Genomic DNA, 11,004 nt, shown 5'->3' on the forward strand with positions numbered 1-11,004 from the left:
GTGGGCGGAGTGTGACGAGGAGGGCGGGAGGGAGGGATGCGGGAGGGGGAGGGGGCCGGCCGGCCGTTGGGGTGGGGCGATAGTGACATCACCCCGGAGTCGGTTTTTAAGCGGCGGCCGGCCGGGGACGGGGAGGAGACGGACAGTCGGAGCGCGGTGGCGAGTTGCTGAGCCCGCCGCGGCCCCGAGAGCGGCTGCAGCCGCCGCCGCCGGGAAGGAGGGGGCGAGGCGCGCCCGAGCCGCCGTCGCTGTCGCCGCCGCCGCCGCCGCCGCCACCGGAGTCGCGGGCAAGCCGGGCAGCCGCTGTGGGCCCCGGCCGGGGCGGGGGGCGCGGGCCGCAGGCCCCTGCTCCGGCCGCCGCTTGCAGACCTCCGGCGCCGATGTCGCCCGCGCCCCGCTAGGGTGAGCCTCTGGTGGGGCGAGGAGCCGCCGCAGCCGCCGCCGCCCGAGCCGCGGGCAGGAGCCTCGGGACCCGCCGCCGCCGCCGCCCGGCCGGGCCCCGCCGCCGCCAGCGCGCCCCCGGGCCCCCGACACACATGAGATTCTTCAGGCTCACTTTCAAGTGCTTCGTGGACTGCTTCTGACTGCGCCGCCTGCGCCCCACACCCCGCCGCCCGCCCGCCGCCCCGTCCCCCGGCCCGGCCGCCCCCCGGCCCCCGGCGGGCCCGCGCCCTCGGGGTCCTCCCCGGTGCCGCCGGCGCCCCCGCCTGACCGCCGCCCCCCGCGAGGCGCCGCGACCCCGGCCCGGCCGTGCGGCCCGCCGGGGCCATGGCGAAGAAGAGCGCCGAGAACGGCATCTATAGCGTGTCCGGCGACGAGAAGAAGGGCCCCCTCATCGCGCCCGGGCCCGACGGGGCCCCGGCCAAGGGCGACGGCACCGCGGGCCTGGGGACACCCGGCGGCCGCCTGGCTGTGCCGCCGCGCGAGACCTGGACGCGCCAGATGGACTTCATCATGTCGTGCGTGGGCTTCGCCGTGGGCCTGGGCAACGTGTGGCGCTTCCCCTACCTGTGCTACAAGAACGGCGGAGGTGAGCGCCCCCGCCCGCCGCGGCCCCCTCCCCCAGCAGGCCGCCGGCCCCCAACGCCCGACCCCCCGGGCCGCCGCGGAGAGGTGAAGTCCGAGCAGCGGGTGGCCCCCAGGCACGCGGGGGTCGGGGCCGCCCCTCGTCCGCCGCTGCCGCTTGGTGGCCGGGCCGGGCGCCTCCACCCCCCTAGCAGTCATGTGCCTGGCAGGGTGGGGGGAGGGGGCCGGCGATGCCCGCGGGGCTGCCCCCCAGACTCCCGGGCTGGGAGGAGCGATTGGCCGCCGAGGTGGGAAACCAGGCCTGCGCCTTGGGGTCTACGCGAGGTAAGGAGCCCTGGCTGCCCCCGCGGGTCGGGCACACAAGCGGCATATTGTGTGGGCCCCCCACGTGTGCACACACTCGAACACACACACACACAATGGGCCACTCTGTCCCTCCCCTGCCCTCCCCACCCCTCGCAGCCCTCCCGCCCCTCCCCTCTGGCCCGGGCCTGGAACACTGGGTGCCCGAGCCAGGCTTGGGAAGCCTGCGGCCTGGCCCGCCTGGCGCCGCCACTGGACAGACTGCATGCACGTCCCATGCCCGCCCGGGCCCCGCTTAGCAACAGCGATGGGCACGCGTGTGTCCTGTGACTACAAAACAGCCCTGGGGTTGCTGGAAGCTGAAGTGACCCGGTGATGGGTGGGAAACAGAGGTCCAGAGCAAAGGCCTTTGCCCAAGGTCAGGAGAAGGATGCTGGGACCTGGAGTCAGGCAAGTTGCAGCCAAGCTCAGCCTCTGAGTAGTGGAGGGAGCCCAGCCAGGGCAAGGGTAGGAGGCCTAGAGAGAAGGGGGCGGTGGCACCCGGCTCTCCCTGCCCTTCTGCCACCCTCACCCCAGCCTGCTGGCCAGGGCCTGTGTCTGGCCTTGCCCATATGCCTATCTCCTGCAGAGCCTGACTACCTGGGCTTGCTAAGGCCGGCCTGGCCCCTCTTCCCACACCTGTCTCCCTCTGTCCTTGCACATCGCCATCCCACCAGCAGGAGACTGTGACCCACCCATCCTCTGCCTTGGACCTCACATTTGCAGGCAGGCGTCCAAGTGTAGGACAGTCACGCTCCCTGCCTTTGGACAAGCCCCCCAGGCCTGATCACCCATCCTTGGCACACATACCCCACTGTGCTGCCTGAAACAGGGAACTGCAGCACTAGGGACAGCCTGCGTGTCTGAGCGTGTGTCCTCCATGGCCATCGCCCCAAGTGACCATGGGGGTGGAAGCCCTGTGGGCCTAGAGCCCCTCTGCCACCCAGGGAATAGGGCTCCAATGGCTCAGGGGCTACTGTAGCCCCTCTTCAACACACTCAACCCACCCCCACAAGACTCCACCTGGGGCCTGAGTCAGTGGCCACCCCTACACTGACTCACCCAGTAGGAAGTTGTGATGGGGCCTTCGGAGTCTGGGCTGGCCCGCTGGGCCTGGGCAGCCTGTCTGGGGCCACCCTGAGTCCACCCTGTCCCTCCACCCCCAGGTGTGTTCCTTATTCCCTACGTCCTGATCGCCCTGGTCGGAGGAATCCCCATTTTCTTCTTGGAGATCTCGCTGGGCCAGTTCATGAAGGCCGGCAGCATCAATGTCTGGAACATCTGTCCCCTGTTCAAAGGTGAGCAGCCCTTGGCCAGCCTCAGGGACTGCCCCCCTTTCCCAGCTGGCTTCCACTTGAGATATCTTTTTCCTGTCCTGAGTACCAGGCCTGGGGCCACGTGATGGCGCCCCAGTCTCAAGTGGGGAGCCTGGAGATGTTCAGGGGGAAGCGGGGACTCGAGGGGGCATAGGCAGCTCCACAAGGCAAGGACAGGCCAGGCATATCCGGGCTGGGGGCGGACCTGCCCAGCACACTTGGCTCTCTAGGTAGGCCCTACTATTACTATCCCCAAGGACGTGGGGGCAGAGAGAGGTGGAGCAACGTACTGAGGTTGCCCACTGCGGGGGCAACTGTCTCCAACACTACCTTAGGCTACTAGAAACCGCCGCCCCCCCCCCCCCCCCCCACCGACCACCACCACCAGCTGCTGTGGACTGGAGGCTACTGGGTGGCTAGGCAGAGGCTTGGACCTCCTGGAACCGCCATGGTGGCAGTGGGACCCGCAGAAAGGGGCCAGGTGTTGTGAGGCCGGAGACTCAACAGTACTTGGTCAGATGGGGACAGGAGGAGAGGGGCTCGCTCTGCCTTGGGTTTGGGGGGCGGCTGGAGGAGAGGAGACAGGCTGGGGAGTCAGCCCAGTGTTGGAGCTCATACAAGGGGGATTCCAGGGGGGTCAGGAGCACCACAGAGAAGGCTCCAGGAGGACAGACGTTGGGAGCATTGCCAGCCCGGGTCGGGAGATAAAGGGGTGGTGGGGGGAGGTGGCCAGGAAAGAATTCACATGGCAAGGACTTCCCGGCCCCAGGCCTGGGCTACGCCTCCATGGTGATCGTCTTCTACTGCAACACTTACTACATCATGGTGCTGGCCTGGGGCTTCTATTACCTGGTCAAGTCCTTCACCACCACGCTGCCCTGGGCCACATGTGGCCACACCTGGAACACTCCCGACTGTGTGGAGATCTTCCGCCATGAAGACTGTGCCAATGCCAGCCTGGCCAACCTCACCTGTGACCAGCTTGCTGACCGCCGGTCCCCTGTCATTGAGTTCTGGGAGTGAGTCCGGCACCTCTGGGCCAAGCCCATCCCATCCCCTAGGTCTCCCTCACATGGCCTGGCTCCAGGGGAATGGCCCTGGCGGGGGGGCCAGGGTGTTGCCTGGCAGTCCAACCTGGACCCTGCCTGCCCTCAGAGAGTCCTGGGGCCAGCCCCAGGGGCTGGGCCAGGTCGGGCCTCGCTCTTGGGTTCGGCAGCCTATCACTGTCCTGGTCACTCCCACCTGATGGGGGAGCTGGGGCTGCATGTGGGGTGGGATGGGAGTGGTCTCCCAATGGCCAGGGGCTCCTGGGCTCCAGGCCCAGCCCAGATGGACAAAGAGGGACCCGCCGAACCCTGGGCTGTTGGAGAGAAAGGAGCCACGACTCCTGGGGGTGGACCCTGTGGCTCCATCCTCTGCTGGCACAGGCCTCAAGGGACCTCCCTCCCTCCCCTAGGAACAAAGTCTTGAGGCTGTCTGGGGGACTGGAGGTGCCAGGGGCCCTCAACTGGGAGGTGACCCTTTGTCTGCTGGCCTGCTGGGTGCTGGTCTACTTCTGTGTCTGGAAGGGGGTCAAATCCACGGGAAAGGTACCACTAGAGGCATGCAGGGGGGAGGGTGGCTCAGCCCTGGGAGCTGGATGTCTGTGCCAGGCACACCTGTGGCAACAGGAGGTGACCGGACAGGGTCTAGCCCTAAGGAAGGGGGAGGTACTGAAAGCCAAGCAACGTTCCCCACCCTCCACATCCAGGGCCCAGCAGGTACTGCCCCTTCCCTGTGCCCATCACCCCCACCGGTGCCCTCCTGCCAGTCTCTGACTCTTGTGACAGTCTGGGTGGACCTGGTCTGACCATCTGTTACCTGCTTGTCTTGCCTTGGGGACCCAGAGCGGAGTCTGGCCACATCCCCTAGGGGCTCCCGGTCAGGCTGAGTCTTCACCTAAACAAAGAAGACAGTGTCTAGAGCTGTGGGACATGGCCAGGTCCCTGGGGGACAAGGTCCCCAGAGCAGCATGCGGGAAGAGGGGGCAGACGGTGTGGCGGCCGCGTCTTGCCTGCCTCTGCCTGGCCCAGTTCCACTCTCCACCTGCTCAGCCCCCACCTCTCTCTAGAAGAGGAGGGGACCCGGCCCTGATCCGATACCCCGCTCCCTGCCTGGGCCTCCCACACCTGCACTGCCCACACACGCACACAGCCCTCACTCCCCACATGCTCCACACCTCCTGTCCCCACTGAGGAGAGCTCCCAGAGGCTCACCTGCTCCCAAACGACATGCGTCCTACAGACAAGGTGCCCAGAGAGCTTCCCCCCGCAATTGCCAGGGCCCACCCTTGCCCCTAGCTTCCTCTGATGGGAGCCATGGCTCCGAGGAGAATGGGGACCTCTGAACATACCTGTCCGCAAGGGGGACCGGGGGCGCAGGGAGTGGGGATGTGAGGGAGGTGGTGCCATGGCGCCCACTGAGCAGCCTGGCCCCCCAGATCGTGTACTTCACTGCTACATTCCCCTACGTGGTCCTGGTCGTGCTGCTGGTGCGTGGAGTGCTGCTGCCTGGCGCCCTGGACGGCATCATTTACTATCTCAAGCCTGACTGGTCAAAGCTGGGGTCCCCTCAGGTGAGGTGGAGGTGGGGAGGCTGCAGCAGGGTGCTGCAGGGGAGCTCTACGGGCCCCTCATGCCTGCTCTCGCCGTACCTCCTCTAGGTGTGGATAGATGCGGGGACCCAGATTTTCTTTTCTTACGCCATTGGCCTGGGGGCCCTCACAGCCCTGGGCAGCTACAACCGCTTCAACAACAACTGCTACAAGTAAGCACCGCCGCCCTGCTACTGGTGCCCTGCCCCGCCCTGCCCCGCCCTGCCCAGCAGCCTAACCCGTCCACTCTGGCCCCTCCACCCCTCAGGGATGCCATCATCCTGGCTCTCATCAACAGCGGGACCAGCTTCTTTGCTGGCTTCGTGGTCTTCTCCATCCTGGGCTTCATGGCTGCAGAGCAGGGTGTGCACATCTCCAAGGTGGCAGAGTCAGGTAGGGCCCTACCCCCAGCCCCGCCTCCGGAGCAGCAACTGCTACCCAGATGCATGATGTACACGAACACACAATATAAATGCTGAAAAGTGACAAGGATTCAAACGGAACTTGTCAGATTGTGGGCCTGCGGGGGCACGTCCTGGGATTTGTCAATGTTGACAGAGGGAGAAAGGACCTCCCAGCCCCTGCTGCACGACCCAGGGTTCACAGCTCCTGCGGCAGGAGAGGGCATGGGCGCGAGTGTTGCAGGCAGGGCTCAGGGTGCGCGCAGGCAGGACGTCAGCTGCAAGGTCTAGAGCCTGCACCTTTCCCACAGGGCCGGGCCTGGCCTTCATCGCCTACCCGCGGGCTGTCACACTGATGCCAGTGGCTCCACTCTGGGCTGCCCTGTTCTTCTTCATGCTGTTGCTGCTTGGTCTCGACAGCCAGGTTTGCATGGAGCTCTGGGACAGGGAGCCAGGAGGGAGGCAGAGTGAGGGCTGCAGGCAAGGAAAGGGGTGGGAGGGTGGTGCGGGGCTCGGCCTGAGCTGCCCTGGCCACAGTTTGTAGGTGTGGAAGGCTTCATCACCGGCCTCCTCGACCTCCTCCCGGCCTCCTACTACTTCCGTTTCCAAAGGGAGATCTCTGTGGCCCTCTGTTGTGCCCTCTGCTTTGTCATCGATCTCTCCATGGTGACTGATGTGAGTGGGGTGGGGGGGTCTGCCTGTGACCTCTGGTGGCCATCCGCCATCCTTCCCTGACTGGGCTCTGTCCCCCAGGGCGGGATGTACGTCTTCCAGCTGTTTGACTACTACTCGGCCAGTGGCACCACCCTGCTCTGGCAGGCATTTTGGGAGTGCGTGGTGGTGGCCTGGGTGTATGGTAGGTCATGGCTGAGGGCTGGGCTGGGGGATGGTGGCAGGAAGGCAGGTCTCCAGCTCAGCCCCCCCGCCTCGCCTGTCGCAGGAGCGGACCGCTTCATGGATGACATTGCCTGTATGATCGGGTACCGACCTTGCCCCTGGATGAAATGGTGCTGGTCCTTCTTCACCCCGCTGGTCTGCATGGTAAGGGCTAGGGGAGGTGGGGTGGGGTGGGGTGCGAGGCAGGGCGGGGTGGGGGCCCCATTAACCGCAGCATTCTGGTCCATAGGGCATCTTCATCTTCAACGTTGTGTACTACGAGCCGCTGGTCTACAACAACACCTATGTGTACCCGTGGTGGGGCGAGGCCATGGGCTGGGCCTTTGCGCTGTCCTCCATGCTGTGTGTGCCGCTGCACCTCCTGGGCTGCCTCCTCAGGGCCAAGGGCACCATAGCCGAGGTAAGGCTCCCGCCCAGCCCGCCCTCCCCTCCCCTCCCCTGCTGTGAACATTCAACCCGGCCTGCTTCCTAGCCAGGGAGTGGCCCCAACTAGGGTGGCAGGCAGTGGGAACTGGAGAGAGGCAGAGGAAGTCGGTGACCCTGGGGGCTTCAGCATGTCCTCCTCTCCTGCAGCGCTGGCAGCACCTGACCCAGCCCATCTGGGGCCTCCACCACTTGGAGTACCGAGCTCAGGATGCGGATGTCAGGGGCCTGACCACCCTGACCCCAGTGTCCGAGAGTAGCAAGGTCGTCGTGGTGGAGAGTGTCATGTGACAGCCCAGCTCACATCACCAGCTCACCTCTGGTAGCCATAGCAGCCCCTGCTTCAGCCCCACTCACCCCATCCCTCCAGGGGACCTGCCTTTCCCTGACACTTTTGGGGTCTGCCTGGGGGAGGAGGGGAGAAAGCACCATGAGTGCTCACTAAAACAACTTTTTCCATTTTTAATAAAACGCCAAAAATATCACAGCCCACCAAAAATAGATGCCTCTCCCCCTCCAGCCCTAGCCAAGCTGGTCCTAGGCCCTGCCTAGTGCCCCACCCCCAACCCACAGTGCTGTACTTCTCCTGCCCCTGCCATGCCCACCTCTCCAGCCTCTGCTCTGCAGCACACCCTTGGGTGACCCCTCACCCCAGAAGCAGCAGTGGCAGCTTGGGAAATGTGAGGAAGGGAAGGAGGGAGAGATGGGAGGGGGGAGAGAGAAGAGAAGGGAGGCAAGGGAGGGGCAGCAGAACCAAGGCAAATAGCTGGGCTACACCCCTCTCCCCATCCCTGTTATAGAAGCTTAGAGAGCCAGCCAGCAATGGAACCTTCTGGTTCCTGCGCCAATCGCCACCAATATCAATTGTGTGAGCTTGGGTGCGAGTGCACGCGTGCGTGAGTACGCAGAGTATATATAGATCTCTATCTCTTAGCAAAGGTGAATACCAGATGTAAATGGTGCCTCTGGGCAATGGAGGCTTGTATTTTGCACATTTTATAAAAACTTGAGAGAATGAGATTTCTGCTTGTATATTTCTAAAAAGAGGAAGGAACCCAAACCATCCTCTCCTTACCACTCCCATCCCTGTGAGCCCCACCTTACCCCTCTGCCCCTAGCCAAGGAGTGTGAATTTATAGATCTAACTTTCATAGGCAAAACAAAAGCTTTGAGCTGTTGCGTGTGTGAGTCTGTTGTGTGGATGTGCGTGTGTAGTCCCCAGCCCCAGATTGGATTGGAAAAGTGCATGGTGGGGGTCTTGGGGCTGTCCCCTTGCCCACAAGTCTGTGGGGCAAGAGACTGCAATTCTCCATCCTGGGCTGCTCACCTGGCCTGTTCAGGCTTCCCACCCCGTGCCCTGGGCTGGGCACGCCCCCCGGAAGGGACCCCGGACACGGCTCCCACATCCAGGCTTAAGGTGGATGCACTTCCCGCACCTCCAGTCTTCTGTGTAGCAGCTTTAACCCACGTACGTCTGTCACGTCCAGTCCCAAGACGGCTGAGTGACCCCAAGAAAAGCTTCCCCGACACCCGGACAGAGGCTGGAGGGCTGGGGCTGGGTGAGGGTGGCGGGCCTGCAGGGACATTCTTACTGTGCTAAAAAGCCACTGCAAACATAGCAATAAAAACATGTCATTTTCCAAAGCAGGCTCCTGCTTCCGCCTCTGCTGCTCTAAGAAGGGGTTGGGGTACAGGAGGTAGGGGGAACCTCTTCCAACTGGAGTTGCTGCGGTGGGCAAGGCTCTGCTCTGGAGGCCTCTGAGGTCGGCACCCTTCTAGGGAATGGGAAGGGAGTAGGGAAGGCAGCAGCCCAGGGAAAGCCTCATCCACCTGGAGCCTGGGCACTTGGGGAGAGCAGGATGAGAGTGAGCTGGAGAGCAGCCACACCCGCAGGGAAGGGTAAGTGTAAAGCTATGGGTGCTGAAATTTTCAAAATGTTGCCTCAAGAATTTGTCACTGGCCGGGCGCAGTGGCTCAAGCCTGTAATCCCAGCACTTTGGGAGGCCGAGACGGGCGGATCACGAGGTCAGGAGATCAAGACCATCCTGGCTAACATGGTGAAACCCCGTCTCTACTAAAAATACAAAAAGCTAGCCGGGCGACCTGGCGGGCGCCTGTAGTCCCAGCTACTGGGGAGGCTGAGGCAGGAGAATGGCGTGAACCCGGGAGGCGGAGCTTGCAGTGAGCTGAGATCCGGCCACTGCACTCCAGCCTGGGCGACAGAGCGAGACTCCGTCTCAAAAAAAAAAAAAAAAAAAAAAAAAGAATTTGTCACTGAACAGGTGCCTTGTGTCACTTGGGCTGGGCTGGTAGCAGCAGAGAAGATAAGTGTTTGCATCAGGGATCAATTTTGAAGGTGGAGCCAATAGGGGCTGTGCATGACCAGGATGCAGGGCTCAAAGAATTTGGCCTGAGCAAGAGGAAAGATGGAGCTGCCAGGTCCTGCAACGGGGAGGCAAGGAGAGAATGGTCCGGAGTCAGCCTTGGGTGTGTCATGCAGGAAGTGTCATCCAAGCGGAGATGTCTAGTTGGCAGGTGGACACAGAAGTTCCAGAAAGTACTGGAGATGGAACTTTGCAAGTTCTTACCACATAGAGATGACACTGAAAGCCTTGAGCCTGGGTGAGCTCACAGGGACGCCACAAGTCCGGAGACACAATGAGAGGGGCAGAGGGGAGACGCAGCAGCGATGGGGGAGGATGCCTGAGAGCTGGTGGGGTACCTTCACAGGTCAGGGAGGAGCAGTGGCTGGCTCCATCTGTCCAGTGCTGCTGCTGCTGGTGAAGGACAGTGACCTGCAGAATGCTCACTGGTTCTGGCAAGGGGGCCTGGCGAGGGTGGCTTGCGTGAGAGGGTGCGTGTGAAAGGCTGGTTGTGCAATTGAGAAAAGGGGTGGCGGCAGCCCAGTGTCATCTGCAGACAAAGGGAGAGACACAATGTAGTTCATCCAGCCAAGGAAATATGAGCCGGCCTAGGAAAGGAAGGAACTCCAACACAAGATAACATGGCTGACCCTGGAGAACATCTGTGAAATGAGCCATCATAAAGGGACACTTGCTGTAGGGTTCTGCTCCTGTGAGACAGGGCCTTACATGACAGGAGGGAGATCCACAGAGACAGAGGGCAAGTGTGGGTACCAGGGGCTGGGGACAGGGTGAGGAGTGTTGAGTGGGGATAGAGTGTCAGTTTGAGAAAATAAATTCTAGAAGTGGATGGAAGTGGTGGCTGCACAACACAGTGACTGCACTTAATGCCACTGAACTGCACACTTAACGGTGAAAATGGCTCATTACATATACACTGATGACACTATATATATGTATGATATATATGCATTTTACCATGAGAAGAGGCGGAGAGGAATTGGAGACAGTGAGTACAGACAGGTCCTTTGAGGGACGGGACCCCATGCACAAGATGAGCATGTGGCACCCCACCCTGAAAGGGCTGGGCGCCGTGGTGGGGCAGAGCAGGCGAGGCAGTGGGCGGCTCAGGCAGGCACAGAGAGCATCAGGGATTGGAGCCTGTGAAGGGAGAGCAGGTGGCCCCTCAGAGCAAAGTGACAGCTTGGGCTGCTCCGTTTGCGTCCTGCCCAGGACTGCTATCGTGCTATGGGAGAACACCCAGAGGCCCTGCTCCTCAGCAGGCAGCACCCCCTCTGGAAGGGCTTTACCCCTAAACTTCTGGAGCCAGAGGAGGGACCTGGCTTGGAATACGGCCAAGAAGAGCCTGGGTGAGAAATACATGGACCGGGCAGGGAGCAGAGAAAAGGAGTGGCAGTGCAGTCCCACCCTAGCTCAGCCAGGGGCTCTGGAGCCTGTCCTGCGGTCCCCAGGCCCCATCTCTTCAGCACTGTTGTTTCCAGTTTTCTTTCTCTTCCTGCGAAGCCTCTCCTCTCACCATGCCTGCACCTTCAAGAACCCTGCCTGCTGGCAGCTCCCAAATCTCCAGCCTGGCCCTCCTTAGC

General features: G+C 62.6%; 1 protein-coding gene across 1 annotated transcript; it reads left to right on the forward strand.

Moving 5' to 3' along the window:
* The first annotated feature begins 134 nt into the window (after positions 1–134).
* Positions 135–8,685, forward strand: SLC6A8 (solute carrier family 6 member 8). The gene is made up of 13 exons (XM_030933473.1): positions 135–1,030; positions 2,535–2,666; positions 3,454–3,703; positions 4,141–4,273; positions 5,164–5,298; positions 5,386–5,489; positions 5,585–5,709; positions 6,029–6,141; positions 6,255–6,392; positions 6,471–6,573; positions 6,658–6,758; positions 6,844–7,014; positions 7,188–8,685. The coding sequence occupies exons 1-13, from the start codon at positions 769–771 to the stop codon at positions 7,326–7,328; spliced, it is 1,908 nt and encodes a 635-aa protein (XP_030789333.1). The 5' UTR covers positions 135–768; the 3' UTR covers positions 7,329–8,685.
* The last annotated feature ends 2,319 nt before the right edge of the window (positions 8,686–11,004 follow it).

The sequence above is a fragment of the Rhinopithecus roxellana genome, chromosome 7 (assembly GCF_007565055.1).
Source record: "Rhinopithecus roxellana isolate Shanxi Qingling chromosome 7, ASM756505v1, whole genome shotgun sequence".
NCBI lineage: Eukaryota > Metazoa > Chordata > Mammalia > Primates > Cercopithecidae > Rhinopithecus > Rhinopithecus roxellana.